Source organism: Pteronotus mesoamericanus, unplaced genomic scaffold, assembly GCF_021234165.1.
Source record: "Pteronotus mesoamericanus isolate MK-2021 breed Mesoamerican mustached bat unplaced genomic scaffold, CSHL_Meso_final contig_78, whole genome shotgun sequence".
Classification (NCBI taxonomy): Eukaryota; Metazoa; Chordata; class Mammalia; order Chiroptera; family Mormoopidae; genus Pteronotus; species Pteronotus mesoamericanus.
The window spans coordinates 10,417,783-10,429,383 of record NW_026555258.1 but is presented as its reverse complement, the minus strand read 5'-3'; the positions used below and the strand labels follow the sequence as shown (position 1 = coordinate 10,429,383).

Genomic DNA, 11,601 nt, shown 5'->3' with positions numbered 1-11,601 from the left:
GAGTCGTCTCGGCACGGCATGGAGGTGCACGCCGGGTCCCGGTGCCAGAGACCTCTATTCAAGGACTTCTTAGGGATTTTAGGGGACCTGACCGTGGTCCCCCGATACGTTCCATTCGAGTCCCGCTTGACCTTTAAAGCTGGGGGCGGGATCTGTCGCACCGGAGCGGGTCTCACCGGTTGGGGGCGGAACATGTCTCATCAGCTAGGAACTTCTAGGATTTGGGGTGTATGTGTTGGGGCGGGGGGATCGATTACTAAATTGTAGCCGCTATTTAGTAGCCCACCACCATGGATGTAGGTATTCCCGTAATAAAGAAACGGAGGCTGAGAGAGAACTTTACCAAGATCACGTGGCTGGTAATTAATGGAGCTTGAATTCCAAAGCCTCAACTTTTAACCATTATTCTGTGCCGTCCAGTGGCAAAACAGTTGTCATCTCAGCAGCCTTTCTATATTTACAAAGTGCTTTTGCAGCCATTATCTCATTTGATCGACCCGGTAACCTGGACAAATGGTATTGTCATCCACCTTTTACAGATCAGACTGAGATCCAGAGAGTTTGACCTATCTAAGGTCACGTATCTAGTAAGTGCTGGAACCAAGACCCTTTTCTAGGTCTTCTCTAAGTTCGGTACTCTTTACTTTTACCACATTCTGTTGCATTTCTCAGAATCTTGGAGAGTTTTATAATTGTAAAGAATGAAAACCTGGCCTGACCCTTTATAGTTGAAACTTAGGAGAAATGACTTGATACAAGTCACAAATCGGTAGTAGAGCTGCCACAAATGCTTTTTGGATACAAGGTGGTAATGAACCTAAAGAGAACGGTTGGCAGGGAATGATGAAGTAGGAATATTGGAATCCAGACTCCAGTCTCTTGGGCCAAAGCTCTTTCTCCACCTTTGAAGGGTCTCATCCCTCCTTTGGCTGTGCCAGGGACATGATATAGTCAGGTACTATGAATAACTTTCCATGGCTCTGAATTCAGAGAAAAACATGTCCTAGCATCTCTAAGTGAAAATTTGGCAAACCAAAAGATAATTGAAGCAGGGGTGGGAAGCAAAGCTCAGGACCTGCTGCCTGAGGCTTAGATTTCAATTCTAGTGCCAGCATTGTGACCTTGGTCAAGGACTTAATTTCTCTAGACTTTGATTCATGTATTCATCTCATTTATTTGGTGTTTTCTGTACCCAGGAACTGTGCTAGGCTCTGGGGATACAACTGTGAGCAAGAAAACCATAGGTCAGTCCTTGTAGTGCTAATAGTCTCATGGGGGGACTTAGACCATGATCAAGTAACTGCACAGATATGAAGTAATATTGTTAAAGTTCTTTAAAAAAAAAAAAAAGTATAGGTGCTATGAAATTGGGCTGCAGGACTTTTGACCTAGTTGGGCTGGTGGAGATGGTCAAGGAAAACAGAACTCTGAGGAAGTGATGCTTAAACTGAGGTCTGAAAGAAAAATGGAAGATAGTTCATTGAAAAGGTGGGGGAAGATTATTCCAAACAGATTCAACAGCCTGTTTGAAGACCCTGAAGCAGGAGGAGTATCAAGGAAATGAAAGATCAGTTTGCTTACTTGTAAAATGTCGATGACAGTCACAACTCTGGGTATTGTAGGAATTAGATAATCCATGCTGTCGATGTAAGAAATATTCAGACCTCTAGAGAATTTAAGAATCTATTTGAACCAAAACTGACAATTGCAACAATTGCCAGGAAGCAAGATTTCCAGTGTTCTAGCGAATGAAAGTTTGCAGTTTCTTTATACCTTTGGAATTAAGGTGGGAACATAAGATTACATTAGGGTGGGAGAAAGCAAGGCAGGGATTGAATTACAGTTATATTTAAAAGATGTACTCTCTTGAGAGTGGTTACTTTGAAAAAGAAGCACGTCAAAGGTGTGTTAACCTTAGATGCACAGAAGCAATGGACAGGGATTGTTAAGGCAAAGGTAAACCTTTTGCTAAAGAAGTTAAGAGTATATTTATGGGGCGTGACTGCATACCATGGCCTGCTCAGTTAAGAATTTATGATTAGATCACCCTGTGAGGTTTCTTTCCGTACGGCCCTGTATTTTGTTCACTGTGTGAAAGTATTTTATATACAGCAAGGGCCTGTGTGTGTGCATACCTATATTTATAAAATATGTACATTATAAGCTAATATACAGCTGGATTGGGAAGGGTTGCTAGGACAGTGAATAAATCAAGACTTTGTGTTCCCATCTAGTTCTTTCTGACATTAAAATGCACCTCCTATGAAAAATAGGAAAATTCAAGTTTTAAGAACCTCAACTTAGGAAAAAGAATATGTGCTTCAAGTAGTTTTAAAAAATATGTCAACAGTTTGAATAATAATACCAATAATTGTACTGAGTGTTTTATGTACACAGCATAGTGTAGTGGTTAGGAGCACAGACTCAGGAGCTGCGCTGTCTGAAATAAAGTTTTGGGCAAATTATCTATGTTTGGCCTCTGTTTCTTCATCCATAAAATGGATATAATTATAGTACATACCTCAGAAGGTTATCATAAGGTTCCAGTGAGTTAATGTATGCAGTACAGCACTTAGAATTGTTTGTGGCGCATAGTTATCACTATATAACTATTATATTGTGTCATTATTGTTACAATTATCTTTTTAAAGGCTCATCAATATCACCGTGGTAAAGATGCAGTGGAAACTAGCTCAATAAGGTTAAATGATCTACCAAGGTCACAGGTAGTAAGTGGGGGAACTGAGATTCCAGTTCCAAGACTGCAGTCCAAAGTCCAGATGCTTCCTGCCATAGTTTTTTCTGTGTATAGGTTAATTTTGTTGGATAACATTTGTGCTCCCATAACAGTTCCTTTCCTTGACTTCATCTGTGCTGAACCAAGTGTTAATATGCATGTCCTTAAGGTAAAGACAGTCCAAGGGACTGCCTTTATTGAACTTCAACTTTGAAATTTCTTGACTTCTGTGCAATCAAAATCTACGCCTTAAGCATTTCAGCAATGTGGTTTATTTATAGAGTTGGCTTTCCGGTTCACGTGTTCTGGGTCTGCTTTTGGGTGCTGCGTTTTCTGTCAAAGGTTGTTTATTTCTAACCCATTTTGATTTCCTGTTGCTTTCTGGATTGGTATTATGACCTGCAGCAGGAACACCAGGAAACCTGTCTTAAATGGAGCAGCCAGATTGGGACCCTGTAGATTAAAAAAACAAAAACCACACATTATTATACAGCCATATTTGGATATAAGCGTGGGTTAGGCAGTGGCTATATTAGGCAAAAGCCTAGCTATGGAAACCTCACTTGGAGCCAAACCTTTGTGAACAGTTTTGCTGAAATGGGGCAGAGCTATTAGCTCCATGCCCTCAGACAGTGGCGGTCTCTTTGAGCCTTAGTTTCTACATCTGTAATATGGAGATTATTATACTTTCTTTGTAGCATTTTTAAGAAGGTTAAATGGAAAATATGGATAAAGCAAGCAGCCCAGTCCCAACCTTAATTAATAGTAGCTATTGATAATTAAAGAAGAGGAGGAAAAACTATTATTTTTTTTATCCAGATCTGTTTTTACTGACTTCATACACTGATCACTAATAGCTAACATTCCTTGTTATTAAAAATTCCGTCAGGAGAAATTATTTGCCTTTGCGCCACTCATTTGCTTTTTTAAAAAAATAAATAGTGATAGTAACTTATTAAGCAGGTGTTGTGTTCCTGGCACTGTGCGAGGTGTTTTACATACACTCGCCATCTCATTTTAAGATCAGGACATTTTTCTCATTTTGCAGATGAGCAAAGTGATGGCCAGAAAAATGGAGTGAATTGCCCAAAGTTAAAATTTACATGCAGGTCTGACTGACCCTGGGCTTCCTGTGCCTCAGTAATGACATGCAAAATTTCTTTATTGTGTCTGACCCTGTCATGGAAGTCTTCGAAAGGAAAAGTGTCAAAGCTACCAATAGATATCCCTGTGGAGGATTCCAGCTATCTGCTAGCCACTGGGCCACGTGCTTCAGCCACGTAAACTCTATTCTTCCCAACCTTAAGGAATAACTATAATTACCCCCATTTGACAGTTGATCAGGACGTTTAGTCAGTGACGGAGCTGGCACGGGATTCTAAGTCTTCCTGGTTGCAAAGTCCGTTGTACTGTATCAAAATTTAGGATGGGGTTTTCCTTTGTTGTTTTAATGAGGTATGAGACTGATTTTCAAAGATAGTAACTTCCAGGTATTTTAGGCTAATTGTTTTTAATATTCAGCTGAGTAATAGCCAGATTCCTGGCAGAAGCACGTTTGTCAGTTTGCTAGGACTGTTCTATCCCAGAGATAGCTGTAGGCTCTAGTATCTTTCCATAGTCAAATACCTCAGAAATATAATGTGTAACTTGTGTTAACACAGAGAAGGGTGGCATTTTCCAGAGCTTTATTTCCATAATATGGAAGACCTCAAACCTCAACCATGCTTCAGACTCACATTAAAGTAAAGTGCATTCTAATTGGTAATCAGTGCATAAGGAACCAAAGAAAATTTTAATTAAATGCTGTCGCGTGAATTTTCCAGTCATTTTATGCCTGTTGAAATGGTTTTCTTGCTTCGAGTCCTCTTCCAGTGCACTGCCCTCCCTTTTTATAGTATAGCTTTATCAAGATTTTGTGCCTTTTCACCTACAAGGATTTAATTAGCATCATTAAAGATTTAGGCTGCTGTGCATTTGCTTAACTCTAAGCAAATTGTGCACTAAGAGGCCTTTGGTTCAGTGGAAAGCGCGTGGTGATTTGGAGTCCCACAGGCTTGGGCCAGTTACCAAAATCTCTGTGAGCCTCAATTTCTTCCTCCTGTAAAATGGGGCTAATCGTGTTGGGTCCGCCAAAAGGTTGGTTTGGTATTTTCCTGAGATGGCTGTAGTAGTGCTTAGTGTCTTTAACTCCATTTGGAACAATTTTGTTAGACTGTAATTGTGACAGATGTCATATCAGCGTGCATTTAAATAAAACCAAAATTGGTGAATTTTTGTGTAACCATTTTAATATTGAAGATAGAAGAAAAGCAACACTGTTCGGCACATTACAGTTTATTATTTCAAGAAAGATAAAAACACAACTGAAATGCAAAAATGATTTGTGCATTGTATGGAAAAGGTGCTGTGATTGATCGAGTATGTTAGAAGTGGTTTGTGAAGTTTTGTGCTAGAGATTTCTCACTGGCGATGTTCCACGGTTGGGTAGACCAGTTGAGGTCGATAGCGATCAAATTGAGACATTAATTGAGAATAATCAACATTATACCACTTGAGATATAGATGGCATACTCAAAATATCCAAATCAATAAAGTTATTGGTGAAAATGAAAAATACGTCTTGTCTGTTAACAGAAAAAGCTAAACTGACCTTTTGGCCAACCCAATATTTCCTTGTAGGCTATTGGGAGGAGGATTAAAGATAATGTATTTAAATTGTCTAGCACATAGCTTAGTTTATAGGAGTTATTTGATAATGGGTACAAATTATTTCCTGAAATTGTAATAGAGTCTGTTTTACTTAGATCTTTTTGTCTCACTTTTTTTAGTAGATGTTCACACAGAGGCTTCAGTCATGGCCTTGGGTTTAAAGTGCTTCCGCTTGGTCCGCCCTGCCTTTTCCAGCTCCCTTGCAGCCTTGACCAGACCTGTTTCGGAAGTTAGACTGAAGACAGTGAGTGGAAAGCAAAACGACCATGGGCAATGCATGGCCCATCCAGCTGTACCATCCCGTCATTTTGCTACCAAGAAAGCCAAAGGTAGACATATGACCTCCTCAACACTTTCTTATATTTAACCCTTGAATTATTATAGCTGGAAGGGTATCAGAGATGTACTGAATTTCTCCCCTTGCCACACGAGGAAATGGCGCCTCAGCTAATATGATTGATTAGCTTAAAAGGTCACAGTGACAGAGAACCTAGGGTCTGTTTTCTCATTACCATGTTGCCTCATATATTACCATGGCCCAGAAATACTTAATTTCTTTCTTTTAAATTTAGAATTAGAGGTATAAGTGCCAAGCACACCAGTATGCTTGAGGCAGGGATCAACGTATTTTCTTCTTATAGGAAGATCTATTTTGGAAGTAAAATTAAAACCAGAAGGTTGTTGGGCAAGGGGTATTAAAGCCATGGATTTAGATGGATGATCTTAATGGTTTGTGTCATCCAAGAATGAGACTTTGATATACCCCAGATCTCAGCTTAAATGTCGCTTCCTCAGGGAAGCCTTCCCTGACCTCTTAGACTGGGTCAAGTCCCTTGTTACATGCACTTGTGCGCACTGTTATTTTACCTTTGATGTACTTAGCGTAGCACTCATTAATTAGTTAATTCATTGTAGGTTTGATTATTGTTTGTTATATGTCTTCCATGCTGAACCCAATAGGGTCGGGTCTCTGTTTTTCTTGGTTAGCATCTAACAGGACCTGATACATAGTATGTATCAAAAATTTTTGTTGAATAAATGAGTGACAGAAAATTGTCAAGCAGACCTGCTATTTGCAGTGGTGGGTCACGGAGTCCACTCCTAAGGATGGTGCTAGAAATATGCTGCCGAATGATTTTTCTGCTGACTTTCCTTTTTATGGTGTCATGTAGACCTTCCCTTTTCTGTTAACGGGAAAATTAACAAGTTGCTGAAAGATTATTAACGTACAGAAGACTTATATTCTGTTAATAGTGACAACAGTAATAACTTTTGATTTGTATGTTGTAAATTTTTTAAGAATTCACCCACATTTAATAATTTAATCCTTAACAATTATCCTTTGAAGGAACTATAATTATCCAGTGAAGAAATTCTTAAAATTATCTAGTGAAGCCCAGGTCTCACCATTTTGCAAATGAGGAAGTGTGAGCTACGCATGTGAGGCATTGGCCCGTGGTCCTATCCCATTAGTGGCAGAGCTGGAGGCCGGGGGCTGCTGATGCCCACAGCATACATACATATAGTTACGTGTTAGCTATAGCACGTGAGCAGCATCTTTTCATATTTAATTGGCTAGTTAGCTTTTGTCTTCGATTGCCTTTTTAAAAAGTCGGTTTGACTTTCTTTTGGTTTTATTGATTTCTTTTTATACTAGGAATGCTAATCCTTTGTTGACTGCATGTGTTACAAGTATTTACTTAGCTTTTTACTTTAGGGTGTCTTTTGTGTCAGGTTCTTTACCTGCAGATTTTTAACATGAATACTTGGTTTAAAAAATCTGAAATTGAAAACATTATTTTTATTATTTTTTTTGGCTTCCATTGCTGCTCTTGGAAAGTATGCTATTGTGCTAAACTTTGATTCTTTATGGGTTATTTGTCTTGTTTGTTGTTTCTCAGATCTCTTTGCCCTTGGTTTTCTGCATTCACAAGCATCTGAGTACGAATTTACTTTTATTATCCTCTTTGGAACTTGTGTTTCTGAGTCTGAAGATTTACATCTTTCACTGGTTCTGAAAACTCTGTCATTAGCCTGTTAAGAGCAATGAGGTTTTAAGCATGATGGTGACACAAGCAAATAAAAGTTAAAAAAAGTCACTTGGCTGCTTACTAGTTGGTTACTTTGGGCAAAACATTTGAATGGCTGTGCCTTAGATTTCTCATCTGCACAATGGGAACAATTGTGATCTCTATTCTTCCTACCTCAAAGCTGCTTTGAATGTCTAATAGAAGAATGTATTTAAACTTGCATTGTAAATTATAATATGCCATGCAAATAGCACAGGATCTAGCTCACTATAAGATGTTCAATGACCTTTGTTGTGAATGAATTTCAATAAATATTTGTTGAGTATTTAATAAACAAACATAGGATATTATTTAAATATTTTTCTTTTTTCTCCTTCCCCTACCCTCCATGAAGATAGGCAAGAATATTTGTGTTACTCACCGGAGTTATCTGTGTGCATGCACATTACAGAATGCATATGAAAAGTTGCCATGATGGTTTAGACATAAAACAGTTTTGTTTAGCTTCTAATGCTATTAATTTTCCAAAATACAGTATAGGCCAATGTCACTACCACTAGTAGTGTTTAATGTTTCTGAACTACTGTTGTTCTGTTTGTCTGCATCAGCCATCCCATACTTTGCATATCCTTGTCTTAGTATTCATTTCCTTCCTGTTTTGTATTCCCTGTATCCCCAATTAGATTTTACAGAGGCAGCCTAATGAAAAGTTCATGGGTTTAGAATTAGAGAGATCTGGAACCACACCTTGGTTTTACTCTTTCATGACGTTGCGACATTAGGCAAGTCACTGTGCCTTTCTCATCTTCTGTTTATTTTTCTGAAAAATAAGGAATTAATTTACTTGTGGGGTGCCTGCCATGTGGACAGTGTTCTTTTGGGTAGCTGAATTACTTAATTTGTATCCATGTAGCAATGTAGCAATATAGGTATTATCCCTGTTTTCCAGGTAAGGAACCTGACACTCAGAAAAGTAGTCTCGTGCCCAAGGTCATTAGGCTCGCTTGCATCATAGCCAGGATTTTCACCTGGGGTATCTCTTTATAAGCTCTGTGCCTTCCCTAGTATCTGAGAAAATGTTGAGCGCAGTGCTGGGTCTCTAGTAGACACTCAGTAGATGTAGGCTTTTTTATAGGGCGGCGGTAACATTCTATAATTTTCCAGCACTTGGAATTTTGCTCTGCACATAATAGGCACTTCTTCACTGATTGTTTATTGTCTGCTGTTCTTTTATTCATTGAATGTTGACTTTCTAGCCAAAGGGAAAGGACAGTCCCAAACCAGAGTGAATCTTAACACTGCCTTGGTTGAGGATATAATCAGGCTGGAAGAGGTGGAAGAAGAAATGAAGTCTGTGTTGGAAGCACTCAAGGATAATTTCACCAAGACGGTCAACATAAGGACTGCACCAGGTTGGTGGCTGAACCAGGATTTCGGAGACGGGCGCAGTGGGACGGTCGGGGCTGTGGCAGAGCTGCGTTTCAGTGCCGGCTGTGACACTGACTAACTTGGCAACCACGGGCAGTTACTGTACTTTTCTGGTCCTCAGTTCCCTTGTCTGATTCCTACTTGATAGCTTCGGGGTGGGTCTTGAAATAAGTGAGTTAACATATGAAACGGTTCTAGCAGGTGGCTGGCCTATAGTTAACATCGCTTTATCCATTCAGCAAATAGTCGTCTACTCTGAGATAGGCGTCGTGGCGGCACACAGTGGTGGACAAAAACAGGCATGGTCTTGCTCTCGTGCGATTCCTCTCAAAAATTCGGAGTTTTATTATGACTGTAAGAAACATTACATATGCTTCTAGGTATTTAGCCTCATAGTAACTGACATCTTCAGTCTGATTTTTCAGTTCATCCTATTTTGCCAGTCTCATCCCTTACCGGGAACCAACTGACTGCAAACCTGCCCACCTGAGGCATTTCTGTACCCCTGAGCTTGACCAGGAAGATTACGTTTGGGTTAATAACTTCCTGAAAGAGGCTTTTCTAAGTGGGAAATGTCAGAACTGTCTAGGAGAACTGTTTGCAGATGTGATGGAAGAAGTGGGTTGTCAGCTAATGGTGCAGGCAGGCAGGAAAAATCCAATTGCTGTTAAATTGGCCTTTTGGAGATTGTCATCATACTAGAGTCAAGCCTGGGACCCCCTCTGAAGGTATCTGTGGGAGCTTGGGTTGTTCCCACTCACATCTTGGTTTGGATAGTTCATAAGGAAACTAGAGAATATTTCAAGAACTTGTTCTTAAGAAAACCAAGTGAAAAATACACGGCTCCATTTATAAACACCAGCAGAAACATACTGAGTTCAGAGACAAGATCCAGTGTGAAACCAGAAGACCATTCCGTCATTTGTCAACTTTTAGACTGGGGCATTTCAGCTTTTGCTGACAGTAGAGCGTGCCATTCAATCTCTCCCAACTGTTTATTTTAAACTTGCTTATTATTTTAGGTATGAAACTGATAAAGTGCTTTGTCTCCCCTGTGCCTTCTGGCCTGTTAACATTCTGTAGCCGAAACCAGAGAGTAGTTTGAGAGGAGCTCAGGGAGAAATGTGATCCTTAAAATTAGCCAGCAAGCTCCACTCTCGTTGAACTTAAAGAGACGATGGGCCTGGAAAGAGGTTGGGAGTGTAATTTGTTAAAAGTTAACCTCTGAGAAAATGAGGGGCAGGAATGAGGCTGAGGGAGATTCTCACCGGGGACAGATTGAGGGAAAAGGATTTGATGCGTTCCGTCGATGCGGGCGTAGGCAGTGGGGGCGCCGCGTCACGCACTGGGGAGCCTGTGTGGGGGCTCCCGTGGCAGGGCAGCTCAGGCAGCCCCGGAAAGCTGCCTTAAGGTCCATTTTCAAAAGGCCTCCCACCGGTATTTCCCCTTTGCTTCTTTCTCTTAGGGTCTTGTTTGTGTAACATTTTACGTAGGACCTGGAGCCATGGAGAGACTGGGTGAACCAGGCTGAATGTAGCCAGTCTTTTTTCAGCTAGATTCTTCCATATCATCTTTCATTACTATCTGAACCAGCAGGCACTTTTCTTCTTACACCTCCCTCTGTCTTCCAACAGTTTCTATCTCCAAGGTAGTTGATTGTTTTTAATAGTTGTCTACGATACGGGTTTATTCGCTTGTCTCTTCTTGCCCTCCCTCACTCACCCATCCACACATACATTCATTTATCGTCAAAGCATTACTGAGCACTCATTGTATGCTGGTTAATAGGTATGTAGATAGGGAAAAGAATTCTCCCCACCTTCGCAGAGACTAGAGCCTAATGTGAAGGGATAGACGTAAACCAAAATGTACAAACTCACAGTAGATCAGAGTGGGAAAGACCTTAGCTTTGGAGTTGGTCAGAACTGGGTTTGAATTCCAGCTCTATTATTAAGGTTTCTTGTGACCTTGAGCAAGTTACTCTCTGTGCCTCCGTTTCCCCATCTGTAAAATGACGGAACTATCTCAGGGTTATTGTGATAATGAAAGCAGATAAACTATAGATGCATTTAGCACAATGTCTTCCTCATAAGAGGTGCTGAGCAAATACTGATTATCATTACTATAGAAGTCTGCATAGGATGTTTGGAAGCCCATAAGGGGATTTGTAATCGAGCCTAGGAGGTCAGGTGAGATTTCCAAGATTAGACACTATTATAATTGAGTGTTTAAAAATGAGCAGGAGTTATCTGAACAGACAAGGGCATTCTCAGTAGAAAGAAAAAATATATGCTAAAGGTTGTGAGGCCAGAAAGAGCAGACTATATTAGAGACATTGTAAATAGATTAGTTTGGTTAAAACATAGGAGAAAGTCAAGAAGTGATAAAAAAAAAAATCCTCATTTATTGGGCACTTAGATATGCCAGGATACAGTTATAAGTGCTTTTCATAAACTCTTTCATTTAATTCTCATAACAGCCCTATGAGATGAGTACAATTTTTATGCTCTGTGTAGAGACCAGGAAACAGATAGCCCAAAGGATGAAGGGATCTGCCCAGGGTCTCACCATCAGGAGGTGGTGGAGTTGGCATTTGAACCCAGAACATTTGTCTTAGACTCAAGAAAACTCTCACTCTTATATCTCTGGGGGCTTTTCCGGGTTGAAGCCAGGGCTCTCAGCCACCTTCTTGTTCTG

General features: G+C 40.1%; 1 protein-coding gene across 5 annotated transcripts in view; it reads left to right on the top strand.

The window, feature by feature from the left end:
• MRRF (mitochondrial ribosome recycling factor) overlaps positions 1-11,601 on the top strand; it is a 47,572-nt gene that overhangs the window by 105 nt on the left and 35,866 nt on the right. The window contains exons 1-3 of one of the 5 annotated variants that reach the window (XM_054584437.1): positions 12-24; positions 5,569-5,775; positions 8,733-8,888. In XM_054584437.1, coding sequence (XP_054440412.1) covers positions 5,592-5,775; positions 8,733-8,888 — 340 coding nt within the window. In that variant the 5' untranslated portion in view covers positions 12-24; positions 5,569-5,591. Of the gene's footprint in view, positions 1-11; positions 25-5,565; positions 5,776-8,732; positions 8,889-11,601 lie in introns of those variants that run through there. The other 4 variants (XM_054584439.1, XM_054584438.1, XM_054584435.1 and 1 more) reach the window with 4 other exon arrangements.